Source organism: Antechinus flavipes, chromosome 6, assembly GCF_016432865.1.
Source record: "Antechinus flavipes isolate AdamAnt ecotype Samford, QLD, Australia chromosome 6, AdamAnt_v2, whole genome shotgun sequence".
Lineage (NCBI taxonomy): Eukaryota > Metazoa > Chordata > Mammalia > Dasyuromorphia > Dasyuridae > Antechinus > Antechinus flavipes.
Window position 1 is genome coordinate 188660945 of NC_067403.1, and position 24563 is coordinate 188685507.

Below are 24563 nucleotides of genomic sequence, written 5' to 3' on the forward strand. Positions count from 1 at the left end.
AGCTTTCCCCCTCCTTCCTTACCCTTCTGGCCTCCCTTCACTTCGAGTTTGCGACTCAACCCTAATCGTCTTCTTGCTCCTTCCTCTGCTTGGCCACAACCAGAATAACGGAGAATTGAGTCGAAAGATAGGAAGAAATTTCATGAGAAATTGCCTGGTTTTGAGTCCTGAGTTCTAGTCTCAATTCTGCCACTAGCTGTGTGCTTTGGGCAAGTGGACTTAGTGGCTTTTCCCGTCGACTGGGACTAACGCTGCTTGCCTCACAGGACTCTTGAGCCTTTTGGAAAGTGAAGGAAAGGCTTCTAGAAATGAATTATGGTTCCTTTTAACTGCCTTTTGGATGCTGGCAAGCTCAGGTCCCACTTGGTGAGGCCGGCAGATGGCGATGCGTCTCCTTGGCTCAGCCTGGAGCTCCCAAGCAAGTTGTGGTTCCTATGTAAATCCTCGCTTTGGTTACAAACCCTCCTCCCTCCCTCCCCTCCTCCTCCCGTCTCCCTCTCGCGCTCTCTCGCTCTCCAGCTTTTTCTCCCTCCTTGCTTCCCTCCTGCCCTTCCTCCTAGGCTTGTGTAGCTATCTTGCATTCCCATCCCAGCCTGTCGCTATCGCATCCGAGAAGACCATGGCGCAAAGGGGGACACCCCAGTCTTGGACGCGGACCCTCCCGGAGGGGAGAACCCGGAGCCCCGGAGCGCAGCTGCTGTCGCCACCGCTGCTGCTGCTGCTGCTGCTCTGTGCCTCGGGGGCTGCGCTGCGGTGCCCGGAGCCGGGGGGCGAAGGTCCTTGCTCTTGGGTGACCCGGTCTGGAAGGAGCCCGCTCCTCGGTGGCGGCGGTGGAGGTGGCGGTGACGGCGGCGGGGAGCCCAAGCCAGGCGCGGACCGGAGCGCACTCAGTATCAGCGAAGGAGGCGACCCGGCTGCGTGGAAGAGTCGCTCTCGGAGAGCGGCGCCGGCGGCTGGAGCATCCCCCAGGGCGCAGGTCTCTCTGATCAGCACCTCGTTTGTGCTCAAAGGGGACGCGACCCACAACCAGGCGATGGTGCACTGGACCGGAGAGAACAGCAGCGTAAGTGACCAACGCGCCCCTTTCTTCCCTCCTCTCCCCTCCCGCCCGCCCAGTCCTTCTTCGTCTCCTTCTGGGCTAGCCCGGCGCTACTCCTTCTCTGGTTTGGGGTGGGGTGATGGAGAATGGGGGACCGGTGCTCCCCACTCACTCCCATATCCGCCCCCCCCTTATTAACTTGATGCCCGTCGCTACTTTTCTCAGTTTAAGATTTCAGCTTTGAAAAAATTTAATAAACCATCGAGGGGTTGATGATGTGAGGCTTTCGGGGTGCGTCCGGTGCGCCTGCACGGGCAGAGAAAAACCTGCCGAGTTGGTCCAAGGAAGCGGATGGGGCTGAAAAAAGGTGTTCCGTCAATTTGGCTATGCAAGTCTTTTCCCTGTCTCCCCAAATGAATCGCAGTTCTTGGTGGTTTGAGGCAGGCCACCTTCCCTCTCAGGCGGGGAAGCTGCGCCCCTTGACTCCCAAGCGCACTTTCCCCAGAAGTTTGGAGAGTTACGTGCTGGGCCCTATCCCAGCGGAGCGCTTCTCTGGGGTTCCCCCTCGGAAATGGAGCAGGGGGTTCAAGGATCAGTACTTTCCCAGGTAGTCGCCTTCCAGCGAGGAGCGGGGTAGGGATGCAGGGGGCAGGAAAAGACGAACACCCAACGAACGGATCCCTTTCAGGTGAATTAAGTTGCTTGCGCCAGCGTCCGAGAACTTACGGCAAGGATATGTTAGGAAGGGAGAGTCGCAGCGAGAAAATTCTGCGTCTCTATATCTCATAAAGTCTTAGATTAAATTGTTGAGACTCCTACAGATTCCCCTAAGATATCCACCATCTCTGGGGAACCTTCCTGCCCCTTTTTCATGGATGCTTCACACCAGTCATTTTATTGAATTACTGAGCTTTGGGGAGCTAGCAGCAGTGCCATATTGGCCTGGCATCGGAGTTGGACTGAAAGGTGGGTGGAAGTATGGGTCCGAGTTCAACATGTCGATCAGGAGGCATTCCCGGTGGAAAATTTCAAGAATGACAAGTCACAATGCTCTCTGAGAATGGCTTGCAGATATACTGGTTTTCCCGGGGGAAAACGGGAGTTGGGATGGCCACTTTGCCTTGTTCATCGGCAGTCTCACGCAAACTGTGAGCCCCTGGAACACGGGCCACCAAGGATGTGATTTTCTCTTGAAACTGCCGATTGTGTAGGCAGCCTAGGGGGACTTATCTTTATTGCAAGTGGCCTTCTCAAAACCAGAGCTTGCGCACATTATAGGAAGATAAGTGTGTCTGTTCCTGGATAGAAAGCTAGAAGAGATTCTGAGCTAGCTGGTCTTTCTCTCCCACATACTGGAAAGTGGGACTGCCAGATACTTCTGCTTGACAGCATCAGTTCTTTACTTTGTCATCTTTCTCTTCTTCTCTTTCCCTCCTCCCTCCCTTCTCTTTCCCTCCTCCCTCCCTTCTCTTTCCCTCCTCCCTCCCTTCTCTTTCCCTCCTCCCTCCCTTCTCTTTCCCTCCTCCCCTTCTCTTTCCCTCTTCCCCTTCTCTTTCCCTCCTTCCCTTCTCTTTCCCTCCTCCCCTTCTCTTTCCCTCCCTTCTCTCCCTCCTCCCCTTCTCTCCCTCCTCCCCTTCTCTCCCTCCTCCCCTTCTCTCCCTCCTCCCCTTCTCTCCCTCCTCCCCTTCTCTTTCCCTCCTTCTCCCCTTCTCTTCCCTCCTTCTCCCCTTCTCTTTCCCTCCTTCTCCCCTTCTCTTTCCCTCCTTCTCCCCTTCTCTTTCCCTCCTTCTCCCCTTCTCTTTCCCTCCTTCTCCCCTTCTCTCTCCTCCTTCTCCCCTTCTCTCTCCCTCCTTCTCCCCTTCTCTCTCCCTCCTTCTCCCCTTCTCTCTCCCTCCTTCTCCCCTTCTCTCTCCCTCCTTCTCCCCTTCTCTCTCCCTCCTTCTCCCCTTCTCTCTCCCTCCTTCTCCCCTTCTCTCTCCCTCCTTCTCCCCTTCTCTTCCCTCCTTCTCCCCTTCTCTTTCCTCCTTCTCCCCTTCTCTTTCCCTCCTTCTCCCCTTCTTTTTCCCTCCTTCCCTCCCTCCCTTCCTTCCAGAAAGAGGGAATGGAGGAAGTAAAAAAAAAAAAGATGAGGGAAAGAAATTGAGAAAAGGAAATTAATGAACTGAGTTTAAATAGCATGGAATCCCATCAGACTAGGGTAGCCACTTGCAGCCTACATCAGTAATTAGGGGCTGCTAGTTTCAGTATATTTGAGAAGTGTAAGGTAGTCAGAATGTTGGGACGTTGTTGTTCAGAGAGATATCAGAAACATAGAGTACAAAAGGACTCTAATTTGCAAAGTCTAGGAATAGTAGGATTTCCTTTGTGGTTAGGCCAAATAAATAAGCATTTAATTGGGTTCCTGTAGTATCTTATGGGCTCCTGTCTACCTATTATCCTATCAGTTTAACTCTCCTGTAATTTTTAAAAACTTTTTTTTATTGAATTGAATACAAAATAAGAAAAAAACAGAATAGAAAAAGGAAAAGGAAAATAATTTTAAAATCCCCAAAACATTGTCATGTATCCAGTAAAACATAAAAAAGATTCAAAATATATAACAATGAATTTCCATTTCTAAGAAAGCATATAATAGAAGTAACTCCTGTAGTTTTAAACTGGAACCTTTGCCTTATGTGGGTCTTCCTCCTGTAAGAGGAAGTAGAACAGAGTACAAACCCTGGGCCAGAAGAACAACCGCCAGGAAAGACTTTTCACTTAGGCAATACATTGAGGGTGGGGCTACTGTAAAGAGGGGGTGATTTTGTGAAGAGTATAGTGGAAGAGGGAAAAGAAAAGGATCTATCTTTTTTGCCCACTGGGAGGTGGAAGAGGAGAGCTGTAATAAAACAGAAGTATGTATTGGATGGAAGCAAGACAAATATAGGAATGTGCTTCTTGCAGAGTGTTTTTGGTTTGAAGGCAGTTCCATCCTTTCCTGTCTTTTCCTAGCTAGATGTGACATCTGAGGGTTAATAGAAAGGAAATCAGAATAGTTTTAATTTAATAGCAGATTCACTAGAATGAAAATTCAAACAATTTCCACATTAGAAATTAGTGGTCTCAGGAAGGCCTGGCTTTGTGTAGTAATCTGGTTGATTCTTCCCATCAGGAAGAAGATGAAAACTATAGTCCTATGGAGTTTGGGCTTTGAAAAACTGATGACAATAGATTCTGACAATGAAGAATATAGTTTTTAATATTTTTCTTTTTCCCCAACTTTGTTGGTTTTTACTACAGTATATATGTAGGATTCTTCCTTCTCTTTATACAGAGCTGGTATGAGGCTTTTCTGACTTACTTTAAGCAAAGTTTGAAATGTTCACTTTCTCTGTGTTACTGTCCCCTGGAGCCTTTCTGTGCAAAATATTCAACCTGACTTATCACAAAATCAATCCTTTGGGGCTAGAGAGAATAAGATTCTCCAGCACGAAAATTATGTGCATTCATAAAAAGGTCATGTTAAAAAGGGCCCCTCTTTATATTTCCCAATGTGTGACACAGAACTTGTTTTCCCCTGGGCCCATCTCTACTAGAAGTTATGACTTTCTAGAAGTTCACTCTGTTTCATCTTCATCCTCCTCTCTCATTGCCTTTGACATGGCTTTATTTTATAGTAAATATTTGTTTTCTATGTTGGGACCAAAGCACTATGGCAAGGCAATGGGGAGCCCCCTGGAGGCAGGTTTGCTAAATTTGGACTGGGCAGGTAGCAAAAACACTCTCAGTTGCGTATTTGGTCAAAAGAGGCTGAGAAAAACTAACCTGGTAAGGTGCCATCAATTTTATAAGGTATAAAAAATTGGATGAAGACGATAGATCTGGAAGTTCTGCGTCTTCTGCAGCAGAAAAAGAAATAGCCACTCAGTTGTAGCTAGATTCTAAGGAAATCCTTCTTTTCCCAAGCTTAAATTTAGCATGCTTATTAGTTTTAGTTTAGAATTCTTTGAAGCAGTTTTTGATAAGCATCATGTCACTCCATCTACTTTATAGTCTTGTAAGGATATGTAACTTCTTTGCTATTCAAATAATTCAAAATTTTTAATAATTCAAAAATTCAAATTTTTCTCTCTGATGTTTAGATATGGAAGCAAATCATTCCATGTTAAATTAATCTTTTATCTAAACTCTTGTTTCCTGATGGTGTATCTAGGGCGGATTGTACACAGGGCCTGTTGGTCTTTCCCTCCCCCTCACTCCCTTTTTCTTTCTCTTCTCCTTTGTTGCCCTCTTGGTGAGAGAGGTGTTATTTGCAAGTGAGTAAATATTACATAGTGCTAGGCATTGTGTAATGTCTATATAAACTTGTGGAGAGTGATATCATATTACTGATGAAAATAGGGGGAGAAAACCAACCAAAATGATCTAGATCTCTTTGAGCTTTTATTATTTCTGGGATTTTGCCTTATTTTACTGTTAGTTCACCTCGCCTTTTACAGGGCATTTCAACTTGGAAATACCAATTAATTTGAATTAGAAGCTCTTGAAATCATGCAGAGTTTTTGTTTTAACATTTGATATTATTTATCAAGAGGAGTGGTATCCTTCTTTGACTCACTTTTTGCCACCAAGTAGAAGAAAATAACTGAAAACTATCAAAGACATAATAGTTCTGAGTGGATTGGTCACATTGACTTAAATAATTGAATATTTCTGCACATTTTGATGCCAGGAACCCAATACCCCATGTCTGGATACTTGCAAAGTGAATTTCTCCTTTGCCCATGATGAAAGGGTCAGCTGATGTTGATTTTTCTTTTTAGACACTATTATCAATTATGAGTCATTGATTACTTTGGGTTCTGGAGTTTTGCTTTAGGGCACTGCTTGTGTGTGTGTCTGCCTTTGCCTATACAGTTCCTTTTTGGCAACAGTGAAGGTTAGTGTATTTCCATTAGGAGACCTGTAAAGCAAAGTTGGCTTTCATTCATTTCTGAACATTCAGAAACCATAACAGCTTTCTTGTAAAGTACTCCAGCTTCTTAACTGGGCAAGTTTAAAGAAATCCCAATGATAAAGTTAATTTGTAACTCTGCATTAAATGACCATTCTTTGGTATGTTTGTATTTATGTATATTGGGTTTTTCATTGCAGAATATTCCCAGTAAACCACTTGAAGTCAGTCTCGAAGGTGAGATTGCCAGCCGTCTCATTGGAGTGAGTAGCTGTTGTAAAGTTAGGGATTCTGAAGCAATGCTTTTCAGTGTGTGTTCTGACCAAAGAGGAGGTCCATTTATAATTTGTTATTCTCCTGGGAGCTGATAGATAAGAAGAGGGCAGTGGTGGTGGGGGTGGGGGGAGGGAATGATCATTTGCCATGAATATTACCAAGATGAAATGTTGTCCTGCCCTCTCTATCACAGAAAAGGATCAGTACTGTGGAGTGAGAGAATTAGAAAAGCCAAGTTAAGGACAATGATTATGTCGGAATGCATCTTCATAATTTATTGTAAGGAAAGAATAGCTGACCCTTGTTAGGAAAATGACAAAGAATGATGAAAAAGAGTTTGTCCATAAAAATGCAAACATACACATCCCAGTGTTCCAGGATACAGATGACAAGACTGATAGTCTGATGATTTCTGGGAAAGAGCATTGTAAATATGTTGTAATAATATCGCATATTTATTCTTTTTTATTATTACATTCATGGACATATTTACTATGTGGCAAGGTTGTGTTTATCCAGCGAACTTCTAAATTCTTGAAACATAGAAAGCAACTGATGTAATTTTGGCATTTGGGACTAGAAATGCATGTAATTCTATTTTTGGGAAAGTGTTAATGTAGAAGAACACAGGGACATTTTTTTAAATAGAGGAGTTATTCTTAAAGCTATGTTTTATATTATAAAGCTGTATTATATTTTGTATTATAAAATGTAAACTTAGCTTTCATTAAAGAAAAATAAGCCAGCTACCTTTGTGGTCAGAGCATGTACATATAAAGATATTACCAAACTGTTAGAACATATCCAGAGAAGTATGTCTGAGGTAGTAAGTGGAGTAGAGGCCATTTGATAAAAAGATGGCCTGAAGGTTTCAGGACTGGCTAGTTTGGAAAAGAGAAGATTTGGGGTAGTCATCACTTAACATTTATTACAGTGTCAGACACTATGCTAAATGTTCGGGATACAAAGAAGGGGAAAATAGTTTCTATTCTAGGAACTCAAAATCCACAGTACACACACAGAAGATAGAGATGGGATAAATTTGAGATAATCTCAGAGGGAAGGGACTAAGAATAAGGAGGAAGGGGAAAAGCTACTTTTCAAAGGTAGTGATGGTAAAATATCATTATTGTTTTCAAGTATTTCAAAAGTTCTCCTATAGACAGGAGATTTGACTTGTTCCACTTAATTCTAGAAGACAAAGGGAGTAGCAATATATGGAAGTTTCAGAGTGATAAATTATGGCTTGATAGAAGAATAAAATTCCTAAATTAGAGCTGTCCAAAAGTGGAATGGATTACTTTAGGGATGATGAGCTCCTCATAATTGGAGGATTTTAGGTGTGGGCTGAATGATCCCATGCATCAAGGATTTTGTAAGAGGGTATTCTCTGAGATCTCTTCCCTCTCTGGGACTCTGTGATAGTTAGCTTCCCCCAGAGGTCAGTTTTGTAGAGCTCATTTGAGAGGTGTGTTTTCTCTTGCCAACAATAACTTTCAGTCAAATGCAACTACCACAGGAAGAGAGGAATGCTCCTTATTTCTCTCTTAGTTTTGTCCAGATAATTGATCTAGGTTCTGTGGTTATGGATTCTATACATATAGATAGCTTAAATGGTAAAATTTGAACTTGTTATCCAAGTGAGGTGGAAAGGTCCAGTATCAACATTTCTGTGGTAGACAGCTCTGTGGAAGAAATACTCTGAATTTTTCTATTGACCTTTTACAACCAGATGTTAGCTGTGCTTATCTAAATTCATGGACCACCTCTTTTCTTCCTTTGGGGATGAAATAATTAGCTAACCAATCTACTTGTTCATTCATCTAGCAAGGATTTATTAAACATAGACTTTGTGAGTTGATAGAACTAAAAAAATTCATTGCCTAATGACTGATCTACTGAGAAACTTCTTCCCATTCAGACAGCAGCAACTGCATCATTGTCAAGACTGTAATTTATGTCTCGGTAGGACCTCAAACTCTTTGAGAAACCAGGAGCAACTTTATACCAATTTGAGGTGAGAGAGAAGGAACTGGATGAAGGCGTGCCCCATGTTGGTTAAATGAATATAATGAATGCATGAAGTCAGTATTATGCAATGACAAAAGCTCCCATTTTAGCATTAGAAGCCTGGGATTAAATAGCAGCTCTGATGCTACCTGTGTGATCATGAGCAATCAATCAACAAACTTATATTACAAGTCTGTAAGGTATCAGACACAGCCAAGTGCTAAGTATGCAGATATGAAAGTGACAATCCTTGTCCTCAAAGAGCTTATATTCTATCAGGGGGATATGATCACAAATAAGTAAAAACAAAATGACTATAGGAAAGAGAGGTTGTATTTTATCTTAAAGGCATTAGGAGCCCCTTGAGATTTCTGAGCAGTGACATGGTTAGAGAATCATGTTAAGGATCATTAATTTAAAGCTCATACTAATGAAGAAATTGAGGTTCAGTTTAAGTGACCTAGAGTCACAAAAAGTTTCAAATTCGGGTTTCCCAAGGATGTCAGTCTGATAGCTGTGTAGCTAGAGAGGGAAGTAAGAATGGAGGGACACTGATTAGGAGGCTCTTGAAATAGTCTAGACAAGAGGCAATCAGGGACTAAACTAGAGTGGTTGGGGTGTGAGTATCAACAAGGGGATGGATCTGAGAGATGCTAAATAAATGGGAAAAAATAAGATTTGGCATTTGATTGTGGGGGAGCTTAAGAATGGAGATATGAGAATAGCTCTGAAGTTCTGAAGTTGTGAGCCTTGGACTGGAAGAATAATGGCCCTCTTGAAAGAAATCGGATAGTTATGAGGAGGGATGGGTTTAGGAAAAAAGACAACAAATTCTAGTTAGGACGTGTTGAGTTTTAAGTGCATCTGGGACATTTAGGTGAAGATATTCAGCAGTCAGCTGGAGATGTGAGGCTAGAGTTCTGGAAAGAGAAATAAGGGCCGGATGTCTAGATTTAATAGTTATTTGAATAGAGATGATAGGAGAACCTATGGGACTTGATGCTATTAGCAAGTGAAATAGAAGAGGAGAGAGCTGGGAACAAAAACCTGGGGTACAGCCATGCATAAGGGGTAGGCTACAGATCATAATCTTCTCCTTCACAGTTCTGAGGGACAAGGAGGTTAGGCTATGGACATTTCTAACATTCAAATTTGTGGGCTTATCAAATAATTATAAGGGAAAAGACAACGAGTGCTTTTCTTAAGGATATTGCTATATCTGTGACACTTATCAGTGGTCCCTCTTCTGCTCATCCTCGGCTCTTGTATCAGTGACATCTGATATATGTAGATAAAGGACCAGTAAATGAATGAGTATTTATTGAGGACTTACTTCAACATTGAAATAAAAAGAAGGTAGGTGAGCATATATGAATAAAGTTCTTTTAATAAAATGATTACACATCTTTTGAATCCACTTTGGAATTTATAACTATTTAATTTCTGGTTGGATGAAGTTTCCTAAGAGTCATTTAAGGAAATCACATCTCCCTCTATTGCTTGGTTTAGAGTTCTGTTAAGTGCGTATATAAGACTTTCTCTGCTTAATCTCTTTTTGGTTCAGGTATCAGGACCATATTTGTTACGAAGAGTGATAGGAAGCTTTCCCTCTTCATTTTGTTAACAATTTATCTAAAATTATAGCTTGTTATTCCTAATTATATACATCTTTTAAGAACTATGTTTTCCTCAGAAATGAAGGTTCTATTCAATGGCCCAAGGGAGTGTAGAGTTAGAGGGACTATGAAAAATGAATGAATAACTTGGAAGATTTCTGTCCCGTGTCTGATGGCCACTGCCAGAGATTATTCTCTGGGGAATAATCCCAGCCACTATTGTAAGCTTTGTACCTCCAGAGATTACATGTGAAATGGTTTCACCATAACTTAAGCCTTCGACTCTGATAATGTGCTGTATGTGGGTGATGGGACAGTATCGGCTCACCCTGATTTTGGATCAACTCATGTTTCCCATGAACAATCCAAGTTCACCACAATGACATAAAAGGAGAATGATGAATGAACCCAGGCCAGATGGACCTTAGAGATGGCTCTTGGGTTCAGCTGATCCCTGTGCTTGTCCTTTCTTCTCACTACCACCATTTTGTGCAGGTAGATCTATAAGCCATAGTGCCATTATCTAGTTCCCCTATATACTCAAGCAGAAGTCCCTATGCCATAAGCTAATAATAATAACTAACTTTTATCTAGTATGTGAAGATTTGCAAAACATTTTGCGTATGTCAAATTATTTGACCTTCACAGCAAACCTGGAAGATAGATGCTATTATTATTTTAAGGATGAGGATAGAGAGGTTATTTATCCAAAGTCATATAACTGGTATTCATGACAGAATTAGATTTTGGGTCTTTCTAACTCCAATCAGGCCCTCTATCCATCGTGCCATCTGATCCGACTGTTCACTATATCTCCTCTCTTGTCCTTTGAAAGTCCTGGGAGAATTTGGGAGAGATCTCTTTCCACATCGCTCCTCTTCTTTCTCTAGAAAACCAAAAGGCCCTACTCTTCCTACAGTATTGATCACTTTGCATTGTTTTCAGTCCATAAGAAATTGTGGTGAGCTTGCAGGCTTCCTTCTGTTTGGAAACCAGGTTCCCTTTCTTTTTCTTCAGGCTCCACAGAATGAATTATGTATAGATTCCATAAATAGCCCACTTCATCTCAGCCTCTCCTCATTCCAGAGCTTCTGGATGGAGGCCTATAGGGGGAATGTAAGGCTGGTCTGTGGGGGCCAACATTTTGGCATGGTGATGATCTGGTGAAGGCAGGCAGTTTCTAGAGCCACGAGGTCCGGCCAATTCCCTCCCATTATTTTGGGAAAGGAAGGAGCCAGGATGCAAACAAGTCCTCTGAAACCATGAAAATGAGCCATCTCTTTATTCCCAAGCACATTTTGAATAATGAAAAGCTGTGTTCTGACCCTGCTTCACATCCTGCATAATGCTGTGGGAGTCTCTTGACGGCATTGCAACCGGATGCAAGGAAAGCTAGCCTGGCTCAACCAAGCTTGGAGTAATCATGAACTCACAGGGCTCCAGTGAGGTTTTTGGCAAGGGAAGACGCGGAAACATCCGATGACCAATGCTTCTCATCAGTCTGACTGACTGACTTGGTACAGGTCTCAACAAGTGGGAAAGAATTCCCTGACATGTCTACAGAAGATTGTAAAATGAAGCGTTGTGCAACTTGCTTTTAGCCTTAACATGAGCTATTGACTGATAGATATACCGTCAACTATTGGAGGCAATGGTGGTTTTCACTTTATGGCTTAATATTCCATGATGCTACAGAGAGTGCCAATTGGGCAAATAATCTTATTCCCTTTTCAGTTCAGTTCTCGTCTTTGGAAGATGAATAAGAAATTTTGTGTTTCAGTTTTTTCGGGTTGTCTCTGAAAAGTCTTAAAAAAAGAAATGCCAAACACATCCTGATGTTTTTTGGAAGCCAGAAAGTTTTGTGTGTGTGTTTTTTTTCTTCTTCACATTTCTCTAACATTCAGTTGACTTTGTTTGCACAGAAAATTGCAATCATTTAATTAGTTTCTTCTCACACCAGCCTTAAGATCTTTAAATAACACCATTCTTCTTCCTTAGTAATTTTCTTGCTGATAATTTCCTGTAATGTTGAACTTGTCTTGACTCTAAGGCAAGCACATCTTTTGCCCAGCAATGTTTTCTGATGTTCAAAGATAAATGAAATTCAGATTAGAATAAGAAAATGTTGGGCAGATTGGCATTCAGAATGCCAATGGAGACTGAATGTAGATTGGAGCATTTTATTTTCATCTTTTTTTTAAAACTTTGTTTGCTTTTCTTTTTCATTTTTCTTTTGCAACATGACTAATACAGAAATATGTTTAAAATGATTGTATATGCATAACTTACATTAGTTGCTGTCTTGGAGAGGGGGGAGATGAGGGAGAGAAGGAGAAAAAAATTGGAACTCAAAATCTTACAAAAATGAGCATTGAAAGGTATCTTTACATGTCACTTGAAAAATAAAATATTATTGAATAAAAAAATGTTAGGCAAATTGGAACTTCTTTTGTTCAGACCAATTCTAATTCTGTTTGCAAGCATGTATATGTGTATTGTACACATTTCTGAAGGATCAGAAACGAGGTGAGAACCTTTCATGTCCACAGAGACTTTAGCTGGAGATAGGATTTATTTGCTTTAATGACTTTATGCCTTAAATCTCTGGTCTCGGAGGTTTTTCTTAAACAGCCCTACATCATTTCTTTAAGTGCAGATCTACCAATAGTTGTAGGACCAACCATGCTTTTAGAATTGCTGTAGATGGAAGAGGAAGCATATCACAGGGGAGTAGAGATGAGTAGGGTGGCTCTAGCTCCTGACTTGGGAGATGTGGGCTTTGGAAGTCTGCCTTTAGAACATCCTGGTGGTATGTATGATTGAGGTAACTTTTCTGAGTCTGAATACTGTCTGTAAAATGGGTATAAATAGCACTTAATTCAGGGACAAATGAGGTAAGGTACTGTGTATCAAGTATTCTGCAAATGTTAAAGAAAACCGTGTAAATGTCAAGTAGTAAGAAGAGTAGGATTTATAAGACCTGTGTTCTCAAATTCCATGGAAAAAGACAAACTATGGGGAGGGGAAATATTGTTAGAAACATGAAAAAACAAATTTTCAAATAATTTATCTTCTTACAGTTCAAGAGAGGCAATGTAGTATAGTGATCAGGATGATAGACTTGTAATCATGCGAAGTCTGGGTTCAAAATCTACCTTGACACTAGCTATGTGGCCATAGACAAGTTATTTTATTCCTCATCTACATATAAAATAGGATTTAAAATCAATTAATAGGATTGATTTATGATCAGATCTGCTGATGTATTTAAAGTGATTTTTCAAATTTAAAAGCCCTATATTCATGCCAGCTTCCATCATCCCTTGTATATATTTCATTTTGGAAAAGTAATGTGGGTTGAGAGGCCAGAGTTCTAGATCCAAGAATCTAGTCTTGGACTTGGTCCTCAATTATGTGAGGGCATTATGACCATGAGCAATCAATAAGCAAACATTTATTAGGTTTACCATGTGCTAGACATGATGGTAGATGCTAGGGTTGCAAAGAATGAAACAATCTGTCTCCTGAAGGAGTTTCTAATTCCTATGACATGTCTCAGCCTTTCATTGCTTTCATTAACTTACTCATAAACTGTTAGAGTAATAACTTTTACCATATGCATGGAAGAGTATGACAGAGGGAACAAAGAGCTGATGTTGCAGACAGCAAGATTCAGGGTCAAGTTTTATCTCTGCCACATCCTGGATTTTGAGACCCTTGCCCTGGCTAGCTCTCTATGACTGCAAACTGTAAAGATGGCGCTAATATGAATTATAGAAGAAGCACCCTCATCTATTCCAATGAAATAATAATGACTGTTCCTGCCTATTTTGGTAAGAACAAATGAGAAAAGGGGATATATTACCAATTTGTGGTGATATAGCTGGGGGCAGCTAGTTGGTTGAGTAGGTGGAACACTGGACCTGGAGTCAAGAAACCCTGAGTTCAAATGCTGTCTTAGACACTTATTAGCGGTGTGATTCTGGACAAGTTTTATTTAATTTCTGTCTGCCACAGTTATCCCATCTGTAGAATGGGGGTAATACTAATATCTCCCTCCTAGAGTTATTGTGAGGAGCAAATGAAATTATATTTGTAAAGTTTAGCCCTGTTTCTGGCACATAGTGGGAAATATAAAAATGCTAGCTATTATTACTATTATTATTATAATAGAAGTGGGAATTATTATTGTTGACTTTTCCTGCTGTGTTCTGTGATCATCGATCATTAGTCATTATTAATAAATAAAACTGCTGGCTTTTCACAGATTTCTTTGCATTTCAAAAGGCTGATATTTCGTTAGGGAATCAGGCTCAATCAAAGCTTGAATATAGATCTTTTAACATCTCTTTCAACACCATCACACTGAAATTCTCTGAATGGCAAAGCTGAAGAAGGCTGAAACAAAACTTAAATACTTAACCTTGGGAACTGAAGTATTGAACAGATAGTGTTTGAACTTGCTCTTCTTTTCTGGTCAGAATTTGCCTTGATGTACAGACCATTTGCCTTAATAGACCTGCTTATCAGGTCATTCTTGTGTTCTCCCATATGCTCTGAGTTGAAAAGTTTTGTTCTCAGTCTTATGGATTAATGAATATGACTGAGCAACAGATGGTTTTTGTCAGCAGGTATTTAATTTACATTCATTTGCTTTTGGGTTTATTCATTATACTTCTTTGTACTATGAGTCCCCTGTGAAGATCAAACCCAACATTCTTGGAATGGAAATATTTAAGATAGTGTTTGTATGTATCCAGAATAAGCATCCTTACTCATAGGGTCATAGGTGTGAAATAAGAAGGGACCTTAAACATTTTTAAATCCAACCCTCTCACTTTGAGTTGAGGAAACTGAGGCTGAAAGAGAATAAGTAATTTGTCTAGTATCACATACCTAGGAAATATCTGAGGAAGGATTTGCATTCAGTTTTTCCTGACGGCAAACTCAACACTATCCATTTTCCCATCTAGAGGTCTAGGAGAATGCAAATTTTTGTAATATAGGAATAGTGTCTTATTCATCTTTATAGTCTTGTACTGAATTATTTAGGTGCTTGATAAATATTTGGTGATTAGAGGGGGTGTAGGAATAGGTTATCATAGAATCATGGAGCATCTTAGCTGTGCTAAGCTCGCTGGTCTAATTGATAAAAGAACTGATTTCTTGGAGTTGGAAAGATCCTGAGTTCAAGTCCCATCTCTGACATACATTAAGTGTATTTTGCTTTGTCTCAATACCCTAGGCAAAATTCTAGGATTGTAAATTGTGGATCAGGTGTGGACCTACATTGATTAGAGAGGGTTTCCTCCTCAGGAGTTCTCATACTTGTGAAATCACAGGTCTAGTCCCTATTCCACTCAACATGATACATATAAATTATCATTAATGCATAATAGTGATATATCTCAAATGTGATGGGAAGTTAAGGAAAACTTCTGGGAGAAACTGGTATTAATTAGGGTTTACCTAATGTAGGGTGTCAAAAAGTGGAAGGTAAAGCAGGAGACATTTTAGGGGTAGAAGGTAGCATGGCTATGTGTGAGAAATGGCAAGTGGTTCAATGGCCTATAACCTAGTATAAATAGAAGGATGAAGATAATATTGGAAAGGTGGATTAGGATTAGATTATGGATTTGAATTTGGGCACTGAGGAGCCCTGGGGAGTTTGGAGGCAACTGATGTTAAGATTATGCCACATGTGACTCAGAGGGCAATGATGATTAGAAACATAGCCTAGAATGATCTGTAACTATCAACATTTGAAAGTCAGAAATGGCCTTAATTAGTTGATCTGGTCAGTAGCAAAAATGAATGCTATTCATGGTAGAGCTTTTTATTAAGCTATATATTTTTCTTGAAGTTAATATTTTGTATTCTAAATACTTATGCCTCTTACTTTCTCAATCTTTGAGCACTTTTTCCTATTGATTATCCCATCGACTATTTAACTAATCCAATTTCCACTCACTAAAGATAAAACACTCAATGAAAACCTTACTTTTTCTTAATTTATTCACATCAATATGGTCTGACCCAGTATATCTGATTTTTAATTTGCTACTTTAGTGTGACTGACTGTGAAGTATGTGTTTTATAATGACTAGTTTAGACTTCAGTTTTAACTTGGGCTCAAATACTGTTTTTGAGACAGAAACTGTGACCCCAGGCACCCGTCCATGTTCTATTTCAATCCTCTTTTTTTCTTAAGGTGAAGAAACTGAAGTTTAGAATGTTCCTATTTATTTTTAGTTGATTTTATTAGGGATAATTCTCTATTTTTCTAATAATTTCTTTAGAAATAAGATTTTTTTTTTTTTTTTTTTACTATTCTAGAGCTAATTATCACACTCCCTGCCCCCCCCCCCCCTTCTCTCTCCCAGGCAGTTGGGGTTAAGTGACTTGCCCAGGGTCTCACACCTAGGAAGTGTTAAGTGTCTGAGATCAAATTTGAATTCAGATCCTCCTGATTTCAGGGCTGGTGCTCTATCTACTATGCTACCTACCTGCCCCTAATTAACACACATTTTAAAATGATAATAGTCATTTAAATGAGTAGTTTGATTCTGTGCTATATGATGAGGATATAAACATAAGAATAAGATTTTTTCCCTCAAGAAACTTATAGTCTACCAGTTAGATTTTTTTTTTTTATTACCTTGAAATCTGGAATGGCTTTTGCTAATGGAGTAAGGGGATATCTTCAACTTTTGGTTGGATTTTGGGATTATTAAAACAGGGTTTATAGGAAACCTTTCTAATTGGGCTCCAAAAATCTTCCTTAGAGGAAATTCTTTCAAAGATATTTTAAATTACTTTATTAAATACACAATTATACATCAAATTTTAAAATATTCATTAAAAAAAATTGAGTCCTCAATTCTCCCCTCTTCCTCTGCCATACTTATCTAATTAAGAAAGCAATTTGATTAAATGGATGAAATCGTGAATATTTCCACATTAGTCACATTGCAAAAGAAAACACAGGAAAACCCTCCCACCCCTAGGCGGGAAAAAAAAACAACTTAAAAAGGTATGTTTTAATCTGCATGCAGAATTCACCAGTTCTCTCTGGAGGTAGATAAGTTTTAATCATGGTCCTTTGAAATTATTTTGGCTCATTGTTTTAATGAGAGTAGCTAAATCTTCACAGTTGATAATTCTTATAACATTGTTGTTCCTATGTTCTTTTGGTTCTGCTCATTTTACCTTGTTTCAGTTCCTGTAAATCTTTCCAGATTACCCTGAAACTATCCTGCTTGTCATCTCTTCTAACACCATAGTATTCCATCTTAATTATATACAACAATTATTCCCCAGTTGTTGAACATCTCCTCGATTTCCCATTCTTTACCACCACAAAAAGAGCTGCTTTAAATATTTTTGTACAAATAGATCTTTTCCCCCCTTTCTTTGATCTTTTTGTGATAAAAACCTAAAGTGGTATTTCTGGGTCAAAGGGTTTGCACAATTTTCTAGCCCTTTGGATTACTTTGAAATTGTTCTCCAGAATGGTTGGACCAATTCATATCCAACAGTGCCTTAGTGCCAATTTTTCTACATCTTAGAGGTTATTCCTAAAGAGAAATGTGCTTTAAGACATTTGATCCCAAAGAGATTAAAAAAAAGAATAAAGAACTTATTTGTACAAAAATATTTATAACAGCTCTTTTTTGTAAGGACAAAGAATGATTAATGATTTCATAAAAATCTAGAAAGGCTTACATAAAGTGATACAAAGTGAAATGAGTAGAACCAGGAGAAGATTGTATACAGTAAAAGCAAAATTTATTGTGTGATTATTGACTGTGAATATCAGCTGTTCTCACCAGGGGAAAAAAACAGTGAAGTTTTCCATGGAAACTTCAAAAGACTCAAATGATGAAAAATTCTATCCACCTCTAGGAAAATAACTGATTGAATTCGAATGCAGATTGCAGCAAACTATTTTTCACCTTTTAATTTTATGTTTGTTTTTCCTTTGGGTCTGTCTTTTTTCACAATATGACTAATATAGTGATATGTTTTGTATAAATTGAACACATGTAGTCTATATTAAATTGCTTATCTTGAGGAGGGGATAAGTGAGGAAGGGAGGAAATTTAGAATTTAGTTTTTTAAAGGGGGTGTTAGAAATTATCTTTACATACAATTGGGGAAAATAAGATATAAAATAAAATAAAAACAACAAGGTAAATATTAGAAAATACCAGGAATTCTTATTCTTAGTTTTCTTGAATATTTCCAAAGTAAGAACTGTCAAAAAGCCAGCCTATTCCACTGTTAAATAGCTCTAATTATTAGGAAGACTTTTTTCATATTAAGTTGACATCTTTCTTTGTATTGTCTACCCAGTGGTGCTAATTATATCTCCTTCAAGTCTTCTCTAGGATAAACATCTCTAGTTATCTTAGCCAGTTTTTATAAGAGATCACTTCTAGGTTTTTCACTGTCATTATCATCCTTATTCAGATATAGTCCAATTTATCAATAATTTTGTTGTCTAATACTTAACATAGTATTCAAGATGGAAAAGATCTATGTCCAACATTCTTATGATAAATGAATGAAAGAACATTTCTTAAGGACTTACTATGTGTTAGGCATTGTGCTAAGTCCTGGGATCTAAATACAAAATCTAGACAATCCCTGTTCTCAAAGAATTCATATTCTAATAAAGACAGACAACAGTACACTGTGTGGTAGCCAGGGATGAAAGCTGATTGATCCATGGGCCAGTCAACATCTAAATCCTTTATAGAAACAATCATATGATGGTAGTATTGATTTGGAACCCAAAGCAAAAAGTGAGCCTGCAGGGCTGATGGAAAGATGGTCAAAATGAATGGTCAGATACATGTGAAATGTGGTTTACAACCTCCTAGATATAATGGACTAGTTGAGTTAACTAGCTTCAGAGCAGTGTTTATGTTGTATCCATTTGATAAAATATAAGTATCTTGAGGACAAAGACAGTTTCAAGTCATGATTCTTTCAGATGATGATATCAAACATCATCTGGCAAAATAGTAAGCACTCATTTATGGATCACCTAAATATACTCAGATTTAGGACACCAGGAATTCATACTTGCATGGAAATTTCTGTTTGTACTCTTCACTAAACAAATACACGTAATAACAGAGATAGAAACCTTTCTTTTCTAGGTATAATTAATGACATATGAATGGGGACCATTTTAAACTCCTTTTTACATATGAGGTTTAAAGAAAGAAAGATCTCCCCAGAGTCACAGAAGGGACAAAAAGTTGAATCTGAATAAGAGGGATTTGAACTCTAAGCTTTCAATGCCAAGTTCATTACTTTTTCCACAATTTTTTTGGCATCATTTACCAGAAATACATTGGCTACTTCTGGATTTCTAAATCAATAATAGCCTCTTTGAGTACTTTTAACCTTTAAGTAGCTTAATATGCTAACTAATTAATCCCTATCCAGATGGGTTATGAATCCTCACACCCAATTTTGCAGATAGAAGGCTATCAAAGAGACTCTGGGTTGTTGGTTGGTTGTTGGCAGAGGCAGAGCTGGCTTATTTCTGACTTGGAGTCCCCATTACAAAAAGCAGGCCTTTCCCCTTCCCCTCTCCCCACTCCCTGGTCCCTTTTTCACTTAGGGTCTCTGCGAGCCAGATGATATGGATCAGTAAGAAGAAGTCATGGTTCACAGAGAAGAAAGAAAGAAAAATCCCTAAAGTGAAATGATTAAAAAAAAAAAGTAGCATTCTCCCTAGAAACATCTCCAAGTTTTCTAACTTCAGACTCTCAAGGAGTAATTTTTTCCCTCAGCTTTTCTTAAAACAATCGCATCTGGGCTTGGTTTAAATAATGGAAAATCTTTCTAGAGGCAGAAATGGAGAAAAAGGAAGTATTGATCAACTTTGGCTTGGAAACAGGTGACTTTCTCAGGCTTTACCTGCAAGTCTCATTCTAGATAATACTCTAATTTTCAGGGAAAGTAGCATCAAAATACAGTCCAAGTAAGGAGAAACAGCATCTTTGGTATTTTCTGTGATTCGTAATTTTCCATTATGCATTCAGTTGATGCTACAGTGGAGGAAGAATTGACCATTATAACCTGATATTGTAAATCATCTCCAAAGCATGTAGGGTTCTGTTTCAGCTCTTTTATCCCCAGGAAGATAGCAAATTGGACAGTAATCAGAATTTGTACTCTTGCTTTCAAGAAATTTTAAGTGGTTGCTATTCTCAACCAGTACTCCCTCCTTTCCATCCCCAAATCTTTCTCTCCCTTGATTTACTGAGTACTGTAGTTTGTTGTAAAAATAGCTTTTTATACAACATTTTGCATCTTGAATCGGCTTTTATTTTAAAATGCTCCTTTGTACATCTGGTATTTTACAAGTTCCCTGATGTGAATTATTCCCTGGAATGTTCACCTTCAAGAACAAGTTGGAATTATGTCCAATCTCGAGCGGGGCTATTTAGCTCAAGGTTCGGGCACAGTAGTGATACTGAAACTAAAAACAACAAAAACCTTTGGGGTTTGCCTAGCAGCTGAGAGGGGTCATGTAAGGATTCTACCTCCCTGAAATGGTAACCAGCGATGTTCCCTAGTTAGCATGGGAAGCAGAATGATACAAAGAGAAAATGTCATTTTACATTTATCTAATACTTTTAATTTACAAGATATTTTATATAGATTATCATAGCTAATTCTCATAAAACCCTATGAGATTGTTTCTATAGATACTATTATGTTCATTTTAAAGATGAGGAAACAGGCTCTATGTGGCTGTGACTTATCCTTGGTTATATGGTCAACATTAGACAGATTCAAGACTTAGATCCAGATCTCTCCTATCTCCAAATTCAGCATTTTACTATACCACTGTGCCCTTCAGTTACAAAAACTGGGTTCAACAAACAGTTAAGAATTTCAAGGGAATAAATGAAAAAAATGCAAATTAAGGTTGCCTAGCTGTACCAGACCTAAAACTATATTATAAAGCAGCAATCACCAAAACCATTTGGGACTGGCTAAGAAATAGAGTAGTCGATCAGTAGAATAGATTATGTTTACAAGACACAATAGTCAATGATGATAGTGATCTAGTGTTTGGTAAGCCCAAAGCAGCTTCTGGGATAAGAACTAGCTATGTGACAAAAATTTTTGGGAAAATTGGAAATGTGTATGACAGAAACTAAGCATTGACTAACACTTTATACCAAGATAAGGTCAAAATGGGTCCATGATTTAGACATAAAAAGTGATGCTATAACAAACAACAAAGGATAGCCTACCTCTCATATCTGTGGAGAAGAAAAGAATTTGTGGTCAAAAAAGAATTAGAATACATTATTGAATGCAAAAATGGAAAATTTTGTTTACTTTAAGTTAAAAAGTTTGTACAAAAAACCTCAATGCAGACATGATTAGAAAGGAAGCAATAAGCTGGGGAAAAAATTGTACTTCCAAGGGTTCTGATAAAGGCCTCATTTCTAAAATATATAGAGAATTGACTCAAATTTATGATCTGTAAAATTGTACAAAATATAGAATTTGTACAAATGTACATAGTTACAAAATTACAAGCCATTCTCCAATTGATAAATGGTCAAAGGATATGAACAGAATTTTCAGATGAAGAAATTAAAACCATGTCTAGTCATATGAAAAAAGTGCTCCAAATCACTATTGATTAGAGAAATGCAAATTAAGACAACTCTCAGGTACCACTACCTACCTCTCAGATTAGCTAAGATGACAGGAAAAGATAATGATGAATGTTGGAGGGAATGTGGGAAAACGGGGACACTGATACATTGTTGGTGGAACTGAACTCCAACCATTCTGGAGAGCAATTTGGAACTATGCCCAAAACGCTATCAAACTGTGTATACTTTTTGATCTAGCAGTGTATCTATTGAGCCTGTATCCCAAAGAGATCATAAAAAAAGGAAAAGTGGGGCAGCTAGGTGGCACAGTGGATAGAGCACCAGCCCTGAAGTCAGAAGGACTTGAGTTCAAATCTGGCCTCAGACATTTAACACTTCCTAGCTGTGTGACCCTGGGCAAGTCACTTAACCCCAGTTGCCTCAGAGAGGGAAAAAAAGTGGGGGAAGGACCCACATGTGCAAAAATGTTTGTGAGATCCTTTTTTGTAGTGGCAAGAAACTGAGAACTGAGTGGATGCCCATCAGCTAGAGAATGGCTGAATAAGTGATGGCATATGAGTATTATGGAATATTATTGTTTTATAAGAAATGATCAGCAGGATGGTTTCAGAAAGACCTCGAGAACTTACATGAACTGATGCTGAGTGAAGTGAGTAGAACCAGGAGAACATTGCACATAGCAACAGCAAAATTATGCAATGATCAATTCTGATGAACATGGCTCTTTTCAACAGCAGAGTGATTCACGCCATTTCCAATGGTCTTGTGATGAGGAAGGCCATCTGCACCCAGAGAGAGGATTGTGGGGACTGCGTATGCATCACAACATAGTACTTTCACCTTTTTTGTTGTTGTTTTTTTTTTTCTTTTTTTTCTTTTTTTTTTTTGTTGTTGTTTCTTTTCCTTTTTGATCTGATTTTTTTTTTTTTTTGTGCAGCAAGATAATTATGGATGTATAGAAGAATTGCACATGTTTAACATTAATTGGATTGCTTGCTGTCTAGGGGAAGGGGATGGGGAGGGGAGAGGAAAATTTTTTGGAACACAAGTTATTATCTATACATATTTTTGGAAAATTAATCTTTTTAATAATAAAAAAACTGGGTTCAAATCCTAGCTTGGTTACTAATTAGATATGACTTTAGTCAAGTCATTTCCTCTTTATTTTTAGCCTTTTATTTAAATGAGGTGGAGAGATTAGGTGGTTTTAAAAGTCTCTTTCAGCTCTCAGTCCTATGGTCTTATAATCTTACTCAGAATTTCTTCCCACCCAAAGAAGTACCTTTTCCTTCATCGTGTTTAAAACTTACTTGCCTCTGTCTTCAGTAAAGAGATGAATAAACTGGTTGAAGGAGTAATCCTAGAAATTGGGTCAGCTGTCCCACACCCTTACCAGGCAGGATTGTTTTCCCCTTGCTCATTAAAGGAACAAAAACAAGACAGGTAGGTGAGGTTCATGTCATGAAAATCATAAATTATCAGAGAAAGTCTCTTGAAGATTAGATCATCAAGTCCAGCCTCAAGGGTCAGAGAGCCAAAATGACATACTCAGAATCACCCAGGAGACATGGCCATTACCTAGCTTTCTAAGTATTCAGGATAGTATCTGCATCAGGTAAATTCAGAGGCTAACTATGAGGAATTCAGTTTAATTGGTCAAGTTTTGATGAAGAATCTACTATATAGAGACTAGGTAGAGCTAGAAGGAATCTTAGAACATTGTTTATAATCAGAAGCAACTTTAGAGTACAGAAATAATAACTGATCATAGGAAAGTTCACAAAATGCTTTATAAGCCTTATTTCAGTTGATATATAAATCATATCAAAACAATTGAGCGAAATAACATGTAAAATGTTGTCCAAACTTTAAAGTGCCATATAAAATGCTTCTTCTCCTTCCCCCTTTTCTTATTTCTTTTCCTCTTTTTTTCTCTCCTCCTTATTTCCTTATAATCCTCTGTAAGATAGGGACTGATATAGACACTGTGGTTCTAATTTTTCAGATGAAGAAATTGAAAGATAAAGTTTGACCATCGTGCTCCTCAACTCAGAAATCTCCAATGGTTTCCTCTTGCCCTAGAATAACTAGACACTTCTCTCTGACTTTTAAAGCTCATCACTTTATGCTTCAGTATACTGTTCCAAGTTTCTGGTACCTTCCTTTCCTTTAGGCCCTCTTATCTTCCATTTAGATTGTCATAATAGCTGTTTTCTATACATGATATTCCATTTCTTGTCTCCTGTGCTTTTCCATAGTTTATCTCCTTCTTCCCATATCTGAAATGTTCTTCTTTATCACTTCTGCCTCACAGAATCCTTGGCTTCCTTCAGAGCTTAACTTGGTGTGTTATTTTCTATAATACAAGGAACCCCTTGCTCACTTTCCCCTCCCTCACTCCTGAAACTTTCTATTACCTTCATTCACCATCACTTTTTCAGCCATTCTCCAACTGATGGGCATCCACTCAGTTTCTAGTTCTTTGCCACTACAAAAAGGGCTGCCACAAACAAAGGGTCCTTTTCCCTTTTTAATGTTTTTATTATCTCTTTGGGGCACAGATTGGTTCCAGTTCTATATCCAACTTTCTATGTGATCTTGGATAAGTTATCTTTTCCCTTTGAGGTTGAAGAAAGTGGTACTGTATTAATTGATCCATAAAACAAGACTCTGAATATTCCATCTCTCACATTGATTCTATAATTGCCAGCTACTAAGTTCTTAATTCAGGTTAAGGTAGTCTAAAGAAAGGGAAGATAAGTTTTTTGCTGACCTTGAATTATAATCTGTTCATTCTGAAAGTATCTATTTCTTTTGCTTTCTTTAAATAATCTGTTCTCGTTTTATCCTTAAAAGCCTTGTGGTATGCTGTGTTCCAACCTGTAAACTTCCACAAGATCTTTGTGATGTTGGCAGGATATTTAATATGTATTTTCTTGCCTGTTTGGGTCTATGTTTTCTTATCTTGAAATGAGGGATTTGGACTGGCAGATTGCTAAGGACGTCTCCAGATGTAATATTGTTATATG

The 24563-nt window shown here is 38.6% G+C and overlaps 1 protein-coding gene across 4 annotated transcripts in view; it reads left to right on the top strand.

Annotated features, from left to right (window-relative positions):
* The first annotated feature begins 317 nt into the window (after positions 1-317).
* SORCS2 (sortilin related VPS10 domain containing receptor 2) overlaps positions 318-24563 on the top strand; it is a 1241960-nt gene continuing 1217714 nt past the window's right edge. For 3 of the 4 annotated variants that reach the window (XM_051965561.1, XM_051965559.1, XM_051965560.1), the window contains exon 1: positions 318-1063. In XM_051965561.1, coding sequence (XP_051821521.1) covers positions 380-1063 — 684 coding nt within the window. In that variant the 5' untranslated portion in view covers positions 318-379. The remainder of the gene's footprint in view (positions 1064-24563) is intronic. The other variant, XM_051965562.1, reaches the window with a different exon arrangement.